This window comes from Odontesthes bonariensis, chromosome 17, assembly GCF_027942865.1.
Source record: "Odontesthes bonariensis isolate fOdoBon6 chromosome 17, fOdoBon6.hap1, whole genome shotgun sequence".
Classification (NCBI taxonomy): domain Eukaryota; kingdom Metazoa; phylum Chordata; class Actinopteri; order Atheriniformes; family Atherinopsidae; genus Odontesthes; species Odontesthes bonariensis.
Window position 1 is genome coordinate 14,523,830 of NC_134522.1, and position 23,366 is coordinate 14,547,195.

Sequence of the window (23,366 nt, forward strand, 5' to 3'; positions counted from 1 at the left end):
ACACACACACACACACACACACACACACTTTCATGAGGAACAAGTCAAACCAGGTGACATTACGGAGTCATCAGATCAATCACCTGATGGGCTGGCGACAAGCCTAACTGATATTTCACCAGTTGCCTAGCAACAATCAAAAAAGGTATTCAAGCGTAAATAGACAGCAGCATTATTAACTGGAAATAGTTAGCCTCTTTCTCACATATTTCCATTAACCCTCATCTGTTTACATGATGGTTTTACATCACATCCTGCAGCAGCAGGTTTCCTGATTCTGATGGAGACTGAAAAAAAAAAAAAAAAAAAGAGAAAGAGAAAGAAAGAAACCTAACAAAACACAACAAAACCACCCCAACAGGGTTCAAGATGCATCTACATTAACGTTCCGTCTTCTGCAGTTTGCCTTTTAACAGAAGATACATGGGGCGATAAGGCAGCTGGTTACAGATAGCACCACAGGAAATCGTGACTCGGCCAAAGCAAAAGCTGGCAAATGTCTAATGACAAACGCACAATAGAAAGATGCCGGTCTTTGTGTGCTGGGGGCCTCAGCGACGGCAAGAGCTCGCTGCTCCACTAGTGCTGAGGTCAGTAGAATCTCATCTGCCTGCATTAACTCGAGCGCTGAGGGCCGGAATCGGATCCACGGTTAGCGCAAACGCAGACTATAACAAAACAAAACAACAAACCTGCAGTGACGCCAAGCTGTCGACGTGCTGCTGAGGCGTGAGGTGACCAGGCAGCACGGCTCAGCGTGAATAATCTACTGTTACTGTAATATGGCCTCATGATGGTTTAGAGGTTACTTGGTAATTCTTTTGATAATAAATTCAAAGCTGGAGGAGCGTTTTCTTAAAGTGACTAAATTCATTTGTTGCGAATTCTGAAATTCTTTATTTTCATTTTTTATAATCACATCTGTCCATATCTTTGTAGTGTTGAACACATGCGATACAGAAAGATTTTCTTGAAATGAGGCAAAAAACGGTTGATTTTGTTTTTATGGGATATTTCAGTCTTTTATCAAAACATCCCATTTATGCAAGTGTTCAGCTGTTTTAACTCAGAATCAGAATTACTTTATTAATCCCTTAAGGGAAATTCCTTTGTTGCAGTAGGACAGCTGCGTCCTACTTATCAGCTGTCCGTGCGTCTACAACTTGACAAGAGACCACCTGTGGCTAAAGGAAATCACCGGACATAAATCAGGAATGGCACACACCTGTCTGTATAGAGACTTCACAGCTAATGAGGCTGTCAGATTCAATTTCCTATGTCAGGAATAAGGAGATCTTTCTGGATAAGAGCGCGAAAACCTGCTGAAAAACAATTAGAGCAGTCCTGAGTGGTTTACATTTTAGTAAAACAATGACCTGGGGCACTCCAGCAAGAAAGCACAGCAATTGCTTCATCCAAACTTTGTGAGAGTCCTTCGTGAGCATCTCTGATGAGACCTAAAAACAGCTGTGGAGCGATCCCCATCCAACCTGATCATGAGGGATGATGGAAACTTCGGTTAAATGGATGCCAAAATTTGTTCACACGAAGGGTCTCAACAGTTACATAAATGGGATATTTCATTATTTTTACTTGAAATAAATTACAAAAATGTATAATTGTGGGTAGAAAAAGATGAATACATTTTTTTTTACCAATAATGATCCTTTAAGTAAGCACCTTCTGATGTCTCTGAAGTTAAAACATGTGCTTTCACACTTTTAATAAAACTAATACTCCTTAGAGTAGGCCCAAACATATCTTGCATGGTTAAAACTTCTGTTTTTTGGCGTTCTGCGACAAACAAAGAACATGTTTATGCCGCTTCACAGGCAGATACTTGTTCTGTGCTCGCCAACTTTTCCTCGAGCAGCTGGATCTATTCCAGTGTCGGGAGCAGGAAGCCTGCAGGTTTACCCATCAGTCATCTCTTGCTCATTCTTGCTGATGTCTTTTTCTCCAGGACGAGAATAGTAGCGCATCTTTCAGAAAACACTCCCGACAGGGCAACATCCCGATTACGTCACCAAGTTCCCAAAGACCGGTGGTGTTGAAAAGTGTCAAACAAAAACCATCAGAAGACCTAAACCTTGTCAAACAGAAAACATCTAAACTTCCAAGCACAAGATTTATAAGAAAGAGACAAGGGAATGGTGGATGAGAGCGTGGGGGCCAAGTTTATAATCGTGTGCATGTTTGGCTCTGGTTGAAGGTTTAGGGATACGGGGGTGGTGGGGAGGATCAATCTCTAGTTCTGTCTAAACACTGCATGCTTGCTGCAGACCCAGCGGAGCCGAGGGCGACGTTTACGGGACGTGACAGTGAAAAGCCTTTTAAATGTTTTTACATAATTAGTCTTTCTTTGTTGTTTCACTCCTATCTCTGCAAGTCATCTGCCACTAAAACAAATAATCTCTAAACTTACAAGTGTAGCTGAGAAGGAATTCCTCTACAGATCTGTTGTAAAGCCTAAAATTCAGTTCATGTCACTTCCGTTGCTCTGAGCTGTAAGACGTAGAAAACAACAGGCAGCCGAGTTACATTACTTGATTCTCTATGCTGCCGTTTAGTTGGAAGGCTGAAATCTTGTTGCTATTTAGAGCTTGTTTCCTAGAAACCCCAGCATCCTCTCTTGCTGCTCTCTCTGCGTCCCTCCAAGGCAAAGCAGCAGGATTTTTAATTTTATAAATTGAACTCCAAACACAGCTTTGCCCCTAAGAGTAATGCGTTTCTCAATATTTCCTCTAAGAGGCTTAAGCTGCAATTAGAATTATGAGTTGTTTTGTTTTGTTTTTTCAGAAAAGAAAAATGTAATTGTTTTATTTATTTATCCATTTTTCATCAAATGAAAACCCAGCGGGCATTTGATCAGATATTCATCAATTAACAAGTTTTCTTATCATCATGCTGCAGGTCATCCGGACATGTAGGAAATCATTCACTAAAGTTGGGCAATCCTGTCGGCCTCTCGGCTCACTGAACGTCGACGACTGCTTAGTTCTTTAAGCTTCTCTGCGTTTCTACAGCTGCAGCTATGATTAAATATTGATCACTTGCATAAACTGGACATTTGTTCTGTTGGTGTCTGCTGAGGCATAGATTCACGCTAGCACGTGGACCTCAGTGTAATTAGATCAATGTACAAAAGCAAGCTTTAAGTTGGATTCAGAGGAATGTGTGGAAGATTTCTTTTATCTTGACCTGAAGGAAGAATTTGCCTAATGCACCGAGTAAGTGCTGCTGCTTTACAGGAGAGTGGACCTGACAACGGTTTCTGTCTATAAAAACAGAGTAAGACATCAAAACTCATGTATACACAGGATCTAGTGGATTCCACTGAGTAACATAAACAGTTACCTGGGTCCGGCTCACACAGGAAACACAAAACCACATGAGACAACATAGCAGAGCCAAAGTTCCAGCTATGAATCAGTGACACTGATCCATGAGTCCTCATGTGCACTTTTGTCTGGCTGTTTTATATTAAACATTAAGATGAGGTCATTTTTATAGTTACTATTTAAACAATTCTGCGCAGAAAAGCTAAATGTACTGTGACTGAGGCCATTTAACATAGAGAAGCCACTTGAGTGATAAAATAAGGTCAATAAAGTATTCTGATTCTAAGCTTTCTGAGAGAAATGACAAGCGCACCTCGAGTGCTTCCTCCTATTGAGTACTATTCTGAGTCATGCAGAACATGGCAGGCTCTCTATGGCCTTTGAATACTGGGTTGCCTTGGCAGCTGCTTCAGGACTCCCATGATCTCCTCTGATAAGGATGAGGAAGTGACTGTGCCTGAAAAGCGAGGTAGACTCCAACACTCCCGAGCTGTCCTCTGTTTTACTCTAATCTTAACCCAGTTGTCAATCATACTCTTTGAGACGAAAAGATGAAAAGGCATTCATCCATGGTCACATGCCATTGTCACGGTGGTATGCTGTAGGATTAGAATGGCTTACACTCCACAATTGTGTCTAAAATGAAGGGAATAGCCTGTGAGGTTTGGTATGCAGGTCCTGTGGAAGCAGAGTGCACAACCTGCATTAACAGAGGTAGAGTGGTTAAAAAAAAAAAAAAAAAAAAAAGAGAGAACTTCCTATAATTGCAGCCATGTTCCTCTTCAAACAAATTGCACACAGTGAGACAGCGTGATGCAACTAATACTAGTTGTTACGTCATCACGTCTGTTTGGATGAAGTCTCTGATCCATTGCTCCGACACCAGCCTGCAGACCCTCACACACTCATTGAGCCAGTGTGAAGGAATAATTAAAGGGTCTACGTTCCCTACCATGTATGGGGGTGAAGGAGATTTAGATGAGTCACAGGTGTGCTCACTGTGTTTGCCTGTCAGGAATGTGGCTTTGTCGTCATCACCTCCAGCTAAAACACATTACCCACTGATTAGTTTATGTGCTCATTGACAGGGGAAGGTGCTGCTGGACCAGTTCGAAAGTTAACTTTGATCCATCAGAGCAAGACATGCGTGGTCCATGCCAGGCTCAGGCAAGGGAGAAATCGTGTCAAAGAGTTGCTATTTGTGGCCTGTAAGGGAGCAGAGGAATTACCATGTCAGGATAAAGCTCAGCAGCCAAGAATTTAACATATGCTCGGAAGCATTAAGTAGCATATTTCAAGTGAGAAAGGACAGGGAGATTACTTTACTGTTTTAGACAACTTCTGCTTTTACGGTGATAGGAACAGAGACACTGATGATGTTTGCTATTCACTTTCCTCTCAAAGCCGACCACAGGCTGAATCTCTGTTATAGAGCAGGTTATAGCTTTTATATACAACTGAATGGTGCAGCACCACTAATGTCCTAGCTTCTTTCTGTTTGGACCTTTTCTGCACTGCATTCATCAAATTTGACATCGACCTATTAGCACGCAAGTTCAATAAAACCACCTGTTTAAACCAGACCACACGTCTCTGTTACAACAAAGCCTTGAGCCATCGGTGTCATCGAATGATCTGAAACGCCTTACCTTGCATACAGCTCTCTATTCTGTGGATGAGTTGGTAGGACTTGCAGCGGTCGAGCAAAGTTCGGATGGCTGGAAGCGGGTCCAGGACTATAGTCTCAGGGTGGGCGTCAATGTAGTCCTTAAAACACAGACAGAAAACCTTTTAAACAACATTTAAGACCCCCATTTTTCAGATTTATGTCAACACCAAAGTTACGGAGAACAAAGAGGTTTGAACCTGCTGGTGGACCGGAAGCTCCCTGTGTGGAGTTTGCCTGTTTTTCCTGCGCCTTACTGTTTGTTTTCTGTGTATTTACGAGTGTGAACGATTTCCTGCCTCTCTGTGAATGCCAGCCGGGACAAACTCCAGCCCCCTGTGACCCTGTACAGTAAAAGGTGGGCAACATTTTTCCAGACGGACATTTTGAAGTAGTTAATAGTAATTTAATTTGGTTTAATTTCCTTTCATTAAGAGTGATGAAAGAACCAGACCTTGAAATCAAATAAAGCAGTTTTACTGCTGAAGGTTCGAGTGCGTTGTAACATTTTGTTCCATCTTGTTGGAGATTTTTTTTTAAATCCATTTTTCCTGCTTCATATAGTTTGGTAGACAAATTAAGGCGGGTTTTCTTTTTTTCACCTTTCTTTGTTTGTTGCAGAGGTTCTGTGTTTAGTTCAGAAGTGTCTCTTCGTGTGCTTATTGGACATGGCGATAATCTCCTGTCATATCAAACATCGTTCATTATACCTGACAGCAAAAGGTATGAATGCCTCCTCTTGGTTAAAAGCAACATTTTTTGACAGATCCTAAGTCTGTTTCTGCCATTTCAGCTGGTGACTTTACGTCAGGTTTTTGGTCTTTGAGGAAGTTCCATAAAATATACAAAAAGCAGAATGCTTTCGTCATCTTTTTAAATTGCCACGTCTACATATTATTCTTTGGGTTTGTGACATTAACCCACATTTAAAAGGGAGCTTAAATGAAGAAATCCTAAACAACAGTTTATGATACAGATTAGAAATGCTAAATATGTCTAAGCAGTTAAAGCGTCAACACAAACACCGAGTTGAGGGGTTCAATAAGACTTCTTTTGTGTGTGCGTGGGTGCATGCGTGTGCTCTCTCTGTCTTGAGAGAGTGTGAAACGTATGCCAGCGGGCCTGTATAGGTTACATCACTGCATCTCTGCACAGCCGGCTGTTGGGTCAGCGTGAGGCTGGCCATTTTACATAACTGAGCTCCCCTTCTCTTCTTCCGTCTTCTCTTGTTGGCTCTTCTCCGGCTCCGTCCCCACTCCACGGCCTCCCCACTTACCCGCCGCTCTCCTTGCTCTCCACATCTCAGTCTCTGTTCTACAGACCTTTTGGCCAACCTTTCCTTCCAAGCAGTTTTTACTGACTCACAAACGCTGTCAGGCAAAGCTGGCTGGCGTGCATGTTACACAAACAGCCTGCCGGCTCACATTACAGCCCTTAAAAAAAAATTCTTAAAAAAAACAACAACAAACAAAACACCGTCATACACGTTTACACGAAATTAAACACACAAAGTAATTCTAAGTATCAAGCACACATTGCCCACCTGTTAAACGACTCTAGGTACACAAACCTACTGACGCACAAAGGATGTAAACACACGGCTTTGCCTTGCCATGGAAGACCCATCTGCAGGATTTACTGGGATCTGAAGGGCAATGCTGATTAAAGCCAGTTGAGCAGTTATGCAAGTCAAACATGCTGCGACCAGAGGGATGCTCCGATGGAGATTGTCACTTGCCGATTTCTGCTTCTCAGAAGTAGAAATGCAGTAAAATGCAGACAAGAGGGGGAGGTGAGAAATAGATGAATGCTCTTCAGCAGGAGTTTCAGTGGAAAAGAGCCCAACATATGTCAGTGTGGGTGTAACAGATGCTGCACATTCTCTGTTAATTTATTTATTTATTTATTTTTTTGTTGTTCTGGGCAGATCTGCTTCCATTGAAGATGAAATGGTTCTTAATGAAGTGAAATCACGATCTAAATAACTTCTATCACTGGACCCATAATGATGTAGCTCCAGAGAAAATTCCTGCTAATGACATTTGTTTTTGGGACGCTGGGCACACAGCTCTCACCTCAGGCTACTGAGTCACCACAGTGCATCCAAGGATGACATTTTGTTTTAACTAGAGAGCTATTACAGAGAGGAAAGCTTATTCCCTCCGCTACACAAATGGTTATTTATAATAACAGCCATGTATTCATAGGAAACACGCCGGTGCTTATATTTCAAACAGAAATGTAATCATAGATGACAGTCGAGTTCAGGTGACTGAGCTGCTGATTTACCAGCTGACTGTATTAAACCACTGTGTGAAAACGTTGGACTTCAGCCACTGGAAAAAAAAACAAAACAACAAAAGCCTGCCCCAGGCTCTTATCAGAAAAGCTTACAAAATGCCATCACCTTCAAATTTCATGTAAATAAGCAACTGAAAGAGAGCCATTGCTTCCTACATCAGCAGCTTCCCCTTCTTTGTCATACAGCTATGCAGGTATGCCTGGTAAGACTTTTCCAATTCTACCAGAAAAGAGTGAAATGTTGTCATGTGCTAATATTTACCAGCTTTTGCTGCTAACATGATTGCCCCACTCTGACATCCTGTTTGTCCTTCCTAATTGAGCAGTCAGGACAATGTTGACAGAGTTGCGTGAGCTTGATCACGATTACAGCTCCTCTGAATCATACAGTGAGAGCGAGTGGGAGAGAAAGAGGGTGTAATAATAAAAAAAAAATTTCTCACACCATCTGTTGCATCGCAAGCTCACCGAACACACACAAAAAAAAAAACACACCAGCTCTCCGATGTGTGCCACGCTCAGAGCCGTGACTGCTGCCCGTGTCGAACGTTTATCACTTCAGGATGACCTGGAAATCTCTTAAAGACCTTTTAGTGATGACATTAAGTTCAACGAGTCACCGTGTTATCAAGTGCAGCTGATAATGTCTTTATGCTTCGTCAGCCTGCTAGATTCCTTGAAATAGGACACTCCCAACAGTAAATGTGAAACTCGTAAATGCTTATCATCCATCTATTATCTGTGCCATATTGACTTCGACAGTGGCTATCCCATACGATCACCTCCGTCATGCCACTTGATGTTGCGTATCCTCAGACAATTTCTGTTGCAATACTTGGGGAATCATAAACCGCCTTTTTGTTATTGAACAACCCCGGACACCAAAACCGCCAGCTGTGCGAGGACACTGCAGGAACCATCGACTCAAAGAATAAGTACTGAGCAATATCACAAGACAGACGAATGGCACATGCCTTTAACTTTAGTACATCACAGATCACAATAAGTTGGCCGAAATGAACCAATTATTGAAATTCAGTTTTTATTGATTTTGGCAGGCGTACCATCCCAAATTAATTTTAAAGTTCAAACTTGTTTCACAAAGTATCAAACAACAAAAGTCTTTTCAAGAGGAGTGAATTGACCTTTTGTTCCCCCGTTTGTGAATACTCGAGAGGCAGAAGGGCAACAAGAGAAAAACGTACCTGTACTCTTTGCACCAGCAGAACAGCCTGGGAATCATTCTGGTCAGCTTCCAGGATGAGGTCGGTCAATTTGTGGATGATGACGTCCAAGGGACCCTGGTCCTCCAGAGGCTGGCTGAGGTCCAGCTGCGGAGGGGAAAACGGGAGGTTAAGGGTTGTGGTACAACAGGGGCAATCCCTAATCGGCCCATCACCTCCCAGGTTTTCTATATATGTAACCATCCTCAAAGTTCGATTTCTTTTTTAATATTCAAAATCTCAGGGGCCAACATGATATTGTCATTTCCGACTGTACAGGAAAAACACAATTTAAAAGAGAAAATGCTCCGTATAAATGTGATATTTCTGGCAGAGGAAGTAACACCAGGTACATATATATAAGTGGGCATTTTCTCACATGCAGTTTGCCTGGTCAAACGCTATTAAATCCTCAGGTTGCTCACATATAAAGTCATGACTTCCCACAAAAAAGAGACTCCCCAACACTCCTTTAAAATTGTAGCCAACAAGGGATAATTTCTGTTTTTAATGTGGAACCTTTATGTACATCATTTCGGTTTCTGTTGCAGTTCATTCATATGACTCTGCTTATTGACATGCTAATAAAAGCAAAGTATTAATATCATAATTTTTGATCCACATCAAAAATAAATGTTCTCATAACCCTCACACACTAGGTCCTTATAGAGTGAGGCGAAATCTCTAGTATCCTGTGTAATATCCAGAATTGCCAAAAATAACACAAAAACAACATAAAACCAGTCTAACTAGTTGCTTAAGCATTGAAAAACAACTCATTTTGGTAAGTAAGTCAGTCAGTCTTTCTCCCCCAGTCCCTCCCATCTCACAGCTCTCTCCTAGGAAACAAACAGATTCTTTTTTTTCTACTTTTTATGGTTATAAAACAGCTGAGGGAGTTATGCGGACTTATAAATAATCTGCCCTCTCTTCATTTACTGCAACTTTGGTGCGGCCAGAATTTATGATGTATTCGTTTTGAACTTGACCGTAAGGACTTTTTTCTCGCATGTTTTATTTGACTGAGTCACACAAACCGCCTGTGGCCAGTTCTCCAGTCTTTCCGAGCGGACTCAACAAGAAACGGAGAAAACACCAAATTAGCATTCGCTTCGAGTGTAACAGCACAGACAGACTGCCTGCTCATGGCCAAGTAGTGCATAAACAGTCAAACCGATGCTACAAGTGGATAAGCCTGTGGGTTAAATGATGCACCATTGCTGGAGACTGGATAGAAATGTCAGTCGTCAGTAACCGATACTGACTCTGATGAATATGAAGAATCCTGTGAAAGGGGCCTGTACTCTGAGTCAGTGTGTGCAGATAGTTATAGAAAAGGGAGTCAAGTTAGGTCTGTGTGTGAGAGACGGCCTTAAAAAAAAAAAAAAAAAAAAAAAAAACAGTTCACTGTCAAGGCTAACTGGGACATCTAATGGATCTGCACTTTAACAACAACGAAAAGTCAAAGCTGTTGAAATATGCAACTGTGCATTCATTTATCAGCTAATCAGCTAATGGGCATGACTGGATCTTTACAGACCAAACACAAACGGGCCACACCTGTGTAAATAAGTCAGAGATGGGCAGGACCCTTTTTTGTCCTTTGTGCCTTTCAGACAGTAAACAAACAGAGAGGGAATACATTTCAGTCGCACTGTTATGGATCGATAATAAAGCTGTAAAACGTCACGGCTTCAGTTAGTTTAAGGTTGGCCACAGCCACCATTGTCTGGTTAATGATTGTGGGAGGTGTGTGCGATAGGTGACTAATTGGCCAAGGCCCGGAGAGTCACTTGTTCATTAACAGCAAATCTGCTAAATATATAATGATTTAAAACTTTAAACAGCTTCTTACTGCAAATAAAATATAGTAACTGTTCTCATCCCAGCGAGTTATTCCACATTTAGCGGGTACAATCCATACAAAAAAAAAAATAATAATAATAATATATATATATATATATATATATATAGGCTGTGCTTAAATAGACATGTTTTGACATCTATTCAAGTTGACATAGAATGCACATGCGTTTAATGGAAGCTGTATTCCTTTAATTGCTCATTATGCTGAAGAAACATACTGTTCCTTTCTATGCCTGTCTTAACAGGGTTGAATCTCATTCCTCATGCCTGTAGAAGCATGCCCTTCAGCTTCAAGAAACATGCCAACAGCAGCTGCATCAACATACACAAAACAATGAAGCTGGCATTTGAGTGCTTTCTAGAAATCATTCAATGGCGGCATTCACACGCAGACTGGAGATGCTTAACACAGCGATGAATGGCTGAAGTCATGGATGGTGAGATATGACAATTCATTTTTACAATTAAGATCGATACGAAGCAGTTTTCTTCACAGAAAATTTAAATATTAAGATTGTGTCAAATAATCAGAAGGAAATTTGTTCATGGAGTATTTGCATGATTCATTGATTAGCAGATTTGCACAAAATAGGCCCAAACACCAGATATGAAGATGCTTGAGTGTAAACTGCGTGGAAAGCTACATATGACGATACATCATCACACAGCGAGTAAAACCAAAACCTCTCTCACAAAACATTTAATTAGCATCAGAAGCTGGTGTTGAGGACATATGTTCCATATCACAGCATTGTGGAAAGTTAAAGTTACGACAACTGATGACATTTAACTTTTTTCTTAAAAATAGACACGTTCAAAAGAAGTTCTTTTACTCGACTCCAGCAGGATTACCAGGAATCTTGGGGTTGAGACACATAGACAAGGAGGTGTGAGCATATGGCAGCTCTATAAAACAAAAACAACACACTGCCATGATCTTAACACCACAGTATTAGTAAATCACACTCGCCAGGTGTCGTCACCCGTCAGACAACTATGCCCGACTCCTCAACTTTAGTTGCTGTGAGCAGGGCTCGTGAGAAGGCCACAGCACTGGCTACGGGAACTTTTGTTTTCAGTCTGGCAAGCAGTGACAGCACGACGGAGACTGCTGCATGGGAATTTGTAACTTCACCGAAGCATGGATTTTAATCTCTCGCTTATACAACATGGAGGGCCCATCCGCAGTCTGGCCCCTCTAGAAAAACAGGACTCTGAGTCGCGGGGGTCAACACCCATGGGCAAAGACACATCGAAGAGAATGAGACAGAATGACCAACAGAAAAGTCACTGATGTCCTGTTAAATGCAAAAAGCAGAAATGTTAGCAGAGGTCTTTGTAAGTCCCTCTGGGACAGAGAGCGAGCCCTGGGCCATGGTAGTGCTGGACAGCATAGAACACATGCTTAATCCTGGTGGGAGAGGGTAGGTCAGGGCCAATATATTTTCAGCTTTGATGTCGCTTCGCTGTGGGGCCAAGCTCTACCCAGACGGAAACTAGCGATGCCAATTTTGAGCGGACGGCACACAGGTTACTCTTTTAAAAAAAGTGTACTGAATGCAAACTGTATAGCCCACTATGTGCATCAGCTCTTAATCTTTGCTTCTGCAAAGATCTTTAATCGCCCTTGGCTTTTGCTTTGTTGTCTGGTAGCCCAGAGAGGCGGTGTGCAGAGGACAGACCGATGTGATGAATGATTTATTTTGTATGCAGCGTGCCAACTGACACTCACTTGTGAAACAGAAACATATTGTGTGACTGAGACAAAATGTGGCTGCAGGTCATACCTCGCTCAGAGTACACTACGAAATATGGGATCAACATAAAGCTGAATCTCAAGCCAAAAAAAACTCATGGAGGATCAAACTGACAGCTCATTAAGCTAATTGCAATCTCCTCGAGATTTACAGAGTAGTAAGACTCGACTCTCTGCTAATTACATAGAGCAATTAAAGCTTATGAGGAGAGCTTAAGATCAATACTTTGATGAGTAAAAGTTGGGGCGACCTCTGCGGCTTTGTGAGTAGCATGTCAGCATTGTCATTGTATTTCTGTGACAGGTGGCTATAAATCATGTCAGATGAAACTTCCTGCATTGTCAGGTTGTTGTTGTGCGAAATAAAGAGCTTCCGTATACACACACAAAGCCAAAGGAGACTGGTGAGGATTCTTAATGAGGTCATGAAAGTCACTGTACACACTGTTGAATATGCCATTAATCATCATCCACACCCAAAACTCCCACTCTGCTCACAGGCAACACCCACGCAATTCCTGGAGAGGTTGAAAGGAGAATTCTTTTTTGCTGACAAGGCCAGGATCATCATCATCAATAAACTCAAGTGTAAGAATGAACAAAGCTAAGACTGTTGCTTAGTCGTCTCCATCCAAACTTATCGATGGAAATTCCCAATAACGGCACACACACAGGCTCTCCTTGGATTAATAGACACCTTCTGAGGACTCCTGATCTTTCACAAGTTCAATATGTGGGCGAGAAACAGTGGCATGTCAAAAATTAACTGGAAAGCCCTTACAGTACAACGATAACTCAGTAACTTTCCTTGGACAGCCCTATCACACAATGACCATGTTGTGATGAAATCTTTCTCTCTCCGAGAGCGAATATTGGCTCCAACCTGGTGAGTTAATCTTATCAGATCTGCGGTACAGACAGGTTCATGTGAGCAGCATTTGGAAGGCTGGCACTCCTGAATTCAGGCTAAGGGGTCGGTGTTGATGAGCTCTAATTGTGAGAAGAAAAGCAAAGGAAAGAATGATGAGCTGCTCATTTGGTGTGGAAGGGTTCTACGAACTACCGGAGCAATCAGAGAAGTGAAACAAAGGAGTTCTCTTTTTTAGCCCCGTCTATCCTGAGGAGTACACACATAGATGCTTTTCCCACACTAGAAATGGAAATAAAATGAGCTCCCTGGGGCTGCCAGATTTAGCAAAAATGTGTCCACGCTGGACGACGTAATAACCATTAAACCCCCTGGAGAATCAAACCCCTTGTGGCAAAAATATCAGTTGGTGAAGGTTCAGTGATAATAATCTTTATTCCTATTCTTCTCCAAGGTCTTCCTGATTTAATAGGCTGTGTTAATCTACATAGATCTACATCGATTGATCAATTATTCAGAAAAATCTGAGTCCAAGCCAGACTCTTTAGATAGTTTTGTGCCATAAACAGTCCAAAAGCGACAAATTAAGTTCAGTATCATATATGATCAAGAAAAGACGCACACGTTGATGCCTAAAAAGGTACACTGAATAAAGGTTTGCCATTCTTAAGTCATAGACTTCAATAACTGGTCTAAATGGCTGCAGAATACCCATATGTTCACCAACTTATCAGCAAACTGAGCTTTTGCTCACTGCATTTGAATTAAAAACATTTTTTACAACTCGCACAGAAAAAGGGCTCGATATTCTCCCACATGGTGGTAAACAACATGACTTAAAGGTTTATTTTATTCACTTATCCTTGAATATTCAGGGTTGAGTTGTTATCACCAGGGTCGGCTAGTCTGTCACTCTGCAGGGACGAGGTCAGATGATTAAAGTGGCTGACGGAGATAAATCTGCTGCCATATTCTGCCACCACCCTTTACTGAGGGTTATCCACATAACAGCTACACTCCTGCAGAGCCTCAAGGCATAAAACAAACCCTATATGGTTAAAACATAAACATGCTGGATGGTTTATCTGCAACCAAACATTTTCTGTGCACTGTCCCACAACCTTTTGTACTCATGCCAAGGACACCCATTACAATCATCCCTCCCCAAACTCCTGTTATTTCTCAGTCTATAACCCAACATCACATTTCCTCAATATGATCAATCGATTTACCTGTTTAACTGTCTTAAAAGACATCCTCATGACGGGGATTCAGGTGCAATGGATAGAAAAGAAAATATGCTACAACACCTAATAACACCCTAACACAAGGTCAACTTTAAGGATTGTTGGGCTCAGAATTGTTTAGTGCAACCGGAGAAGGACTCTTTGTGCAAAGACTTGTACAACAAGGCCAAAGGAAGACAATAGACGCCTTTATCTTTGCTTTAGTACAGAATAGGCACTGATTAACATTAGCTGCATATCGGGCAGCCGAATCTCTGGTGTGGACTCCACAACACCTCTGAGCAGGCAAGTAAACCGAGCGGTTAGGATTAGTGAGCGCTAAAAACTAAAGAATGTAAACTGAATGGTAGGAGGAGAAACTTTAAGGGGACAACAGGTTTTTCCTGAAACTGTGAAACAAGAAAAGCCACAGTCCAGACGGCCCCATGCCTCCGGGCACTCTGGGCTGAGCGTCTATGAGGATCTGCTGTCTCCCAGGAGGGGCCGAGTGCACAGTGGGAAACAAAGCCCTGCTTATTTTGGGACTATTCCCAGGACAAGGCTCTTTCTGGGTGTGCTGATATCGTCAGCAAAGGGAGAAGTGAACATTTATTTATTTATTTTTAATATGCAAAGAAAAGAAACACAAATGAAGAGACTAAGCAAAAGGGAGGATCATTTCCCCTTCTGTGGCAGAAAGCACCTAAAATAACAGATGCTTTTCAGCACTGAGCTCCCAGGACTTATTTGGTGGAGTATGATGAGCAATATCTAGCGATGACTTCACCCTTCACTTCCCTGAGGGCCGTATTTACCGGAACTGTACTTGACACCTTTGACTAGAGCTAAATAATTAGTAGAAAGAGACCATTACTGGTCTTCATCAGGTCCCAGAATACATTTAGGTGAAAAATAATCAGTAAAGAGCTTCAGCCGGTCCTACCTGGGTTTTGTCAACTTCATTCAATGAGATTACTGGCATTTACATAGATACACATTACCACTACCAAACACACACATCCTCACTCTCCCAGTAAATGAGTAACCATTTGTCCCAGACACTTTCTTCTGACATACAACTGTGTTAACAGAGTTGAGAGAAGGTGTGAAATGTGTTCAAATGAGTTAAAATGGCCAACAATGCTTACAGGCAGAAAATAGCATGACTGCGAGGCAATTGCATCACGTGCGTGGGAGGTCAAAAACTCTGACTAAATCCTTTAGCAGTGATTAAAGCCACTGCAGTGTTGCACCTGGATGATGTAACTAACATGAAAACCACCGTGTCTGATTCATCAAAATCTTTCCAATTGAATACTTAGTCCATTAAAACTTCCTACTGTCAATAACACAATTTTTTTTTTCCCCCATGCATTAACAAACAACCAGTAACTTGCAGAACAGGAAGTGCAGCAACGAGCTGAACTTTTGGGCGTAACACCCAGACAAGACAAAGACTAATCCCAGAATGAAATAGTCTCCATCTGAAACTTAAATAGCAAACGACTGCTTTTCTTTGTTTGCAAAGTGTACATTAGTAAAAAATGAGAGTTTCTCTTACCTGAACAACTTCTATTCCTCTTTTCCTGGAAAAAAAAAGAAGATTAAAGTTTAGAATTTTTGAAAGCAATGGATTTAGATTAACATGATCACTAACAGACCTTCTCTCGCATCAAAAGACCTAAAAGCCAACAAAGAATGATATTGTTTGTAAATGTTTATCTGGCGCTCTGCCGTTTTTTCCATGACCTAATGTCAAGACAAACAGGAACTTAGAAGCTAGAACGAATATTTATCCCTTTAATATGATTCTTTATGAATAATTATTCCTACTTCCATGTCGTGCCATGTGAAGTATATTTTCCATCTTTTACCTTTACTGAATGTTTCCTGTTACAAAATGATGGTCCCTTCTACTTTTTGTAGATTTCCATTTCTGTTCACGAGAGCAATTAACTTGAAACCCAAAAATATCCCTCAAGAGGAGTCTTCCTCAAGAAGAGTTACGTGTTTTTTGGGTTTCCCCCCCCAAACAAGTCTGGTCAGGAACCATCCATTGAGTGCACTTTCAAAATCATGGTGAAACTAGCTTGTACTCGCCAACTCAGTTCCTGTACTCGCTAATACAGAGAAAAAAAAATAACACAAAAACCCCAACAAAAAAACAAGCCAAACAGCTACCTCCTCGCAATGGGAACCTACAATGAGAACAAAGTGCTTATGGCACAATCCCTAACTCAGCCTGTCCAACCCAGCTGTTTTTGAGGTTACAGGCCCATGGTAACAGCAGTGCAACCATTCACCGCTTAACAATGTGGATATTTAATACTGCAGCTGGCGTGTTTCATGTCGAGTGAATGGAGCCTTAGTTTCATCCCATCTCAGATATGGAGATCATCTCTCTGACATTGTTAGAGCCAGCAGAATGAAAGGAATGAGACGATGGAGACTCGTGAGAGAACAAAGCCAAGGGGTCAGACCTTTTTGAAATGGCTCAACACAAGATCAGAGGTCTTCTGACAAACAAGACAATTTTATCGCACAGGCACATGGTGTAATATACCCATAAACTCCAACCCTTGAGTTTGCCACTCATGGCTTATCATAGATGAAAGCACTGCATGACTGTATGGGAATGTAGTTATAAAGTTTATAATTTGAAATTGCTGCATGGCATGCCGATAAGGTAAAATGATTGCGAGATACCCAAAGGTTGAACTGATAATAATTTACTAAGTCCACCCTCTTTCAGTTCTAAGGTTTTACATACCGAGAAAATATGAAATAAAGAGAATACGCTTTTTAATCAGGTCTGGAATATAGGTAAATACAAGCGCAGATGAACAACAACACATGGACATATTACCCCATGTCATTATTTAGTAAAAAACTAAGCTCGAATGCAGAAACGGTAAGTGAAAAACTAAGTACACCCTGAACGGTTCCAAAGCAAGCAAGAGTTCAGGTGCTGCTGATCAAATAAACTTAATTAGTTGATACTCAGTTAGTGTGAACACATCTGTAAAAGCAGAAGTTTTGCCAGTTTGCAGGTCTGGAGCATTCAGGTGTTTGTTAACACAATGCCAAGGAGGAAAGACATCAGCAATGATCTTAAAATAACCAATTGAGGACATGTCATCAGCTTCGCCCTTTCCGTATCGAAATGTTGAAACGGAAAGGGCGAAGCTGATGACATGTCCTTCTACAAATCCCGTAGTTTTAAAATGGCGGAGCGACATGGAGACATTCATTGGGGTGTAACACTGTTATGTACATTCGCATGCTGAATATAAAGAATATAAGAACACTGCACTTTTGTGATGGAGGTAATTAATAACGATTGAGGTAATACTTGTGAATGATAAGACTCAAATTTGTTAATAGACAACGTGAAATATTACACATTATAGCTTTAAGTTGATAAAAGGCTGATTTGATATGATAGTTGAAGGTCAGGTCTGAGTCTATCAGCACGCCGAGGTTCCGGACTTGGTGTTTAGTTTCTAGAGACAGTGACTCAAGATGTTTACTGACAGCAAACCTCTTCTCTTTGTTGCCAAACACAATAACCTCAGTTTTTTCTTGATTTAACTGAAGGAAATTTTGGTTCATCCACTTTTTGACTTGCTCTAAGCAGTCGCACAATGACTCTATAGGACTGCAGTCATCCGGAGACAGTGCGAGATATATCAGTGTGTAAGACTCAGAAAGCCTCTTTTCTTTAAAAAGAACATGACAACACAGCTTAAGTTTGCATTTGAATGAACCAAAATGGAACAATGCCCTGTGGGATGAGACCAAAGTGTTTGGACAAAATGCACAGCACCACATTTAGCAACAACCAAATACAGCAAATCAGCAGAGGCGCCTCATACTAACTGTCAAGCTCAGCAGTGGAGCGGTGATGATTTAGGCTTGTTATGCAGCTACAGGACCTGGACACCTTGCAGTCACTGAGTGTATACCAAAGTATTCTAGAGTCAAAAGCTAAAACTTAGCTGGAAATTAGGACAATGATCTCACGCACAGCCGCAAATCTACAACAGAATGGCTGAAATAGCAAAGAATCAAGGTGTTGTAGTTGTCCAGTCAAAGTCCAGACCTCTCTACCTGATTAAAATGCTGCAGTGGCCCCACAAACAAATGCTGCAAAACTAAATCAACTGATGCGACAGCGTAAAGAAATGCGGGACAAAAAATTCATCCACAACGATTTGAAAGATGATAACATCATACAGAAAAAAAATTACTTCAAGTTATTCCTGGTTCTACAAACTAATGAATCATGGGGTGTATCAGTATTTCTAAACACTACTTCTGCATGGCTTTTTTTAAAAATAGATCATGACATGGGGTAATACATCATGTGTTGTTTATCTGAGGTTACATTCACCCAATTTCAAGAGCTGGGAAGGACTAGATCAGAGGATTTTTTATTGTGTCCGAATAAATAAAACAGAATTGAGGTTGTACTAAAGAGTGTGTTATGATCATTGCATGACATCAACAGTAATTAGCATAAATAAGTAGCATTTAATGTTAAGGTCAGGGAGATTAATTGGGAAACAAAATTCACCTGTCAAGCCTCTCTGTTTTTGGAGAAGAATCAGGATTTTCACATGATAACAGATTTTAGAGGGATGCTAATTGCCGCTTTCAATCAATTTAAATCCTGCTCTTCCCATGCAGCAAACCGAGTAATTTGGGTTAAAGATGTATACCAGAATATCATAAGGAAAAATCAATGTCATCTCATCAGCTTTCTTTCAGTAAAACAAATCGGCCTCATCTTGACAGGACAACATGTTCACATTATCTTATGGCACCCAGGGTGCCTGTTTTCAAGGGCATCTCTTGCTGTGCAGCCTCATGTGAGGCAAACATACACACAAGTGCTTCGAGGCAGCATGAATCCCTGAAGTCCAGCTGCACGAGACGGGACAGACTCATCAAAGAGGTGCTCACAATGTCAGCTGCATGCCGTGTGATGAAAGAGGAAAAAACCTGGTCAGACCCCGTTGCAATACGATAGCCTCGCATTAGTTTAGCTGGCAAAACACAGAAAAATAGCTTGAAAACATGGATATCTATCTGTGAAATTTGAATTGTGACGCAATATATGAAAATGAAGATTTAGAGATCTGAAAAAAAGAAGAATATTTCCTTCCCTCTGCAGATGACTTTTGTTTTCTGAAAAACAGAACTTGAAGACAAGTTTCAGTGGTGGACGAACAGTAATCACAAGATGATCACACAAGAATGCGTGGCTCTTTGTCATGTTTAGGTGCTGCTATTTGTTCTCACGTGCCAATGATGGAACTTGATCTTCCTGATCTTGTGTCAAACACGACCTGTTAGCACTCGGGATGTTCCCTTCATGTTTAACAGCCCTCCGTGTAGCTCGAAAGGGCAAATGGAGGTGGGCAGGTTGAAGGGGGGGGGGGGGCTTTCTCAGAGGTTTATGAAGAGATTAAAAATGTTTTGTGGATTACGGTGTGGTAATCTGTGCTGGTTTAATCAGGTCACTCGGTGTGGCAACAACACTGTGGGAAAGGTAAAAACCCTTCAAAGCACCTAGGCGCCATGCCTCACCTACTGAGGCACAATCTTGCCAAATCAAATGAGTCGAGACTCTCAAACGCTTTCCCTTGCTTCAACTTGTGTGTTCAGGATCCCCGCAGCCCTAACCAAGTGCATACACCACGGTAATGTTGCAACAAAAGATGATAAGCGTGCTGCTGTATTCTGAAGCCCTTCCCTAGTCCACTGGATATCACTAAATATGCGTCTGTAAAGAAAACAGACCTCTCCTTATAACAGCTTACATAACGTTTACCTGTGACAGATATGGAAAAGCTCCAATGAGATAGCATCCATTATAACTGACAAGCTGCCTCCTCTCAAGGTAGAAACATCAGTCGATGACTTTGCTAAAGCAGAGGTAAACTAGACCAAATTCAAGTAAAGTTAAGTCTAGTTTTTGTAGATAAATAAAATGTCAACAAAAATCCAATCCTGATCTCCTCGTTGTCACACTGTTCCAACTGAAAGTGACAAAAGATGCCACATTTGTCAAACATTTTTACGTTTCAGAGGTGTGAACAACAGAGAGGAGATTCATGTTTCAGTTTTGAAACACATCTGCCTTTAAGCTCTGTGGTCCAGGACAACTGACTAAAAATAAGACATGTTGACGCTGTTCGGCCTCCTGCACAAGCATCTTCTATCGACTGAGCCTACACGCGTTCTCCTACGTGCGCCGTGTCTCTACACGAACTAAGTCGAGGCATGAAAAATTAACTCTACTTGTGCCACTTCCCTTCAGGGCATTCCTGCAAGCCTAATTCTGAAAACGGTGGGACGCTCTCCAATTTGCAAGTAAAACTTGAGCGCAAAGAGTGGCAAATCATTTTAACCCTACGTTTGATACGCACTCATTTTAAATTGATTTCAGCTACCCTTTGTTTTTAACTAATCTGCGACTTTAAAACTAGTTTGGTGAATTGTAAAAAAAAAAAAAAAAAAAAAAAAAAAAAAAAAAAAAAAAAAAAGAGGGTCAGTAACAAGATTGAGTATATAATAAGCATATCAGAGATGCTGTGTAGTCAAGAAGTAAAGAGTGGGTGGGGGCTCTCCGCTTTCTCTTGAACATCTTAAAACTACGTAGGACTAACATTTCTTAAAGTAAAACTACATAGTGTGGGTATGTTGTTATCTACAAGACTTGATAGAATCAAAAGATGCAGATGTCTGGTTATACGAGAGGGAAAAAAAATTGGCGACATAGCTGCTTTGACTGGAACTGAATTAATCTAAGATAGACAGAAGTGGAGAACTGGCTGCTGGACTGACAAATGAAAATTGGAAGTTAATTTTGGAAATCACAGAGACAGAGTCCCACAGGCTGCAGACACACACCATCCAGCTTGCTACCAGCATGCAGTTAAAAACACAAGCATCCTTGATGGCATGGAGCTATTTTACCGGACATGGCACAAGTAACTCAGCTTGGTTACATCCATAGTTGAGTTGAGCTATGGTTACAGCTCAACTGGTCCATTGAACTGGAAGGCAGGGCTCGTAACTATTCACATGCACAGGAGCGGAAAACGAGGTGTTCACTGAAGTATTCGACGCTGTGGACTATGTGAGAAAATGTGCGAGACATTCTGACGTTTTTTTTTTTTAACTTCCTCTGTGGGGGCATCACCGCACATCCGAATAAAGCCGAATTGACAACATTAACATTTATGTATACAGTGCACGTCATGCACAAAGCAACACTGTGTTTTACACGAATGATGACAAAAAATGACATCTGTAGCACACATATAAAAGTGCAAGTACAGACAGTGAATAGTCGTGTTGTTCCTTAACTAAGAAAAAACATTGCATGAGAGAGACGTGCAGTTCATGGCTCATTATCAGGGGAGAGATCTCTATCGGTTTGAAATGGTCTGATATCAAAGTCAATGTCAAGACACGCGTCACAGACGAGACAACATCTGCAACTGGGGGAAGACAAAGCCTAACAGAGCTTGGACCATAACACAAAAGTATTGCCAGCACTGGCTTTAACAGCGTTTTCCTATTTGATTCTGGTTTGTTGTTGATTTGTCCTAAGGAACCAAATGTATTTTGGGCCCACGGAAACGACAGCGGCCAACATGGACGACATACTCCGACTCAGCGATGGTTGGGAAAAACCTCATCTGTCTCCTATCTCACATTGGACAGTGCCAGTAACTGAAAACCCCAGAGTGGACAGACTCCTCGCCCTTGCTGGGACTGAACTCCAGTCATCCAGTTTTCATTTAAACATTAAGTTGAAATAAGTCGCAAATAATCTGCTTCTGCTACTTTAAAAATGTATTGGAAATAAAACAGAGAGAAAAGCAGTGCAGCTGCAGGTTTTATCAGCAGCTTAAATTGTTTAACAGACATGAGTGAGTCACCGAAACTGTGTGCAAGCATGAAAGGGAGAGGTTAAACGAAAGATGCAGAGGGTCAGGGGTTTGTGGTCTGGAAAGTGCGCACACTGTAGTTCACCGATGTAAAGCTTCAATTTTGTGGGGGGGGGACGTAATAAAACAGCATCATGGCCACTTACCTGCACAAATCAGCAAAGGCCTGAAAATTCAGTTTCTTCATCTTCTTCTCGCTGAGCCAGTAGCCGACTCTTCGGCCTTTCAGGAAAGTCTGCATCTCCGCTGTGCTCCTGTTTCTTCTCTGGAGGTAAACGATGCGAATGGTGGCTCAACCTGCGAAGAAGAGAGCAGGAAATTACCGGATAACGTAAGCTTCAAAACAGCCAACCAGGGCAACGACAATAAACAACCTCCTGGCTTGTGATACGTCGCCCTAACAGCCAGAAGTGGCGCCTCTTAGTAACCCTCTTGGACTCTAGTTTCTAAATGTAATATCACAATGGATGTGGTTCAGCATCACGGAGACTCACACACTGACCCCTCTTTTGCTAACTTCAACTGCTAACGTTAGCTGGCTAGCTCTGTTGTGACAATCTGCACAGCTAACCGATGGCATCCAATTAGAAAACATAAACTAGCTCGCTAACAAGGCCGAGAAAAGGGTAGTCGAAAAGCAAATTCACACCACTTACACTTCTAAAACTGACGGCGCCCACAGCCACCAGTTAGTCAAAAGAAAAAGCAAACTGACCAAACTAATAAAGCTGGCTGCGTGAGGCTATGGCGAGCTAACTAACCGAGTAGTTTTTATAGCACAGTCCCAACCCTATATTCGTGTCCTCTTCAGAAAACTAGCTCGGAGAGTGTCCCATTCTCAGTCCGTCCGCTGGAGAAGGAGAAAGAAGCGAGGTGACAGATGCCAGGAGCAGCTGGACTCACGTTGAGATGTTGCTGGTGTTTCTCTCTCGGGCTCTGAGCTGAACTGATCGCACACACCCAGGATCCTGGAGACTGATGCTGCATTCATAAGCCCCTCGGAAAACACCCTATTTGTAGCATAACACTTTGCTCGTTTCCGGGCCCTTTTACTTGAATGAATGATTAACGCACACATTATCTTATCAATTATTGATTATACCCATAAATTCCCAGGGCGTTTTTAAACGAAGAATGCCAGTTGGGACATCCAAT

The 23,366-nt window shown here is 41.6% G+C and overlaps 1 protein-coding gene across 4 annotated transcripts in view; it reads right to left on the reverse strand.

Annotated features, from left to right (window-relative positions):
* Window positions 1–23,194, reverse strand: part of LOC142402555 (inositol-tetrakisphosphate 1-kinase-like) — a 30,449-nt gene extending 7,255 nt beyond the window's left edge. Inside the window, exons 1-5 of one of the 4 annotated variants that reach the window (XM_075488084.1) lie at window positions 23,115–23,194; window positions 22,358–22,508; window positions 15,809–15,833; window positions 8,514–8,639; window positions 4,991–5,108 (exon numbers count right to left, since the gene is read on the reverse strand). In XM_075488084.1, the coding sequence (XP_075344199.1) occupies window positions 4,991–5,108; window positions 8,514–8,639; window positions 15,809–15,833; window positions 22,358–22,452 (364 nt within the window). In that variant the 5' untranslated portion in view covers window positions 22,453–22,508; window positions 23,115–23,194. The other 3 variants (XM_075488082.1, XM_075488083.1, XM_075488085.1) reach the window with 3 other exon arrangements.
* Between the last annotated feature and the right edge of the window lie 172 nt (window positions 23,195–23,366).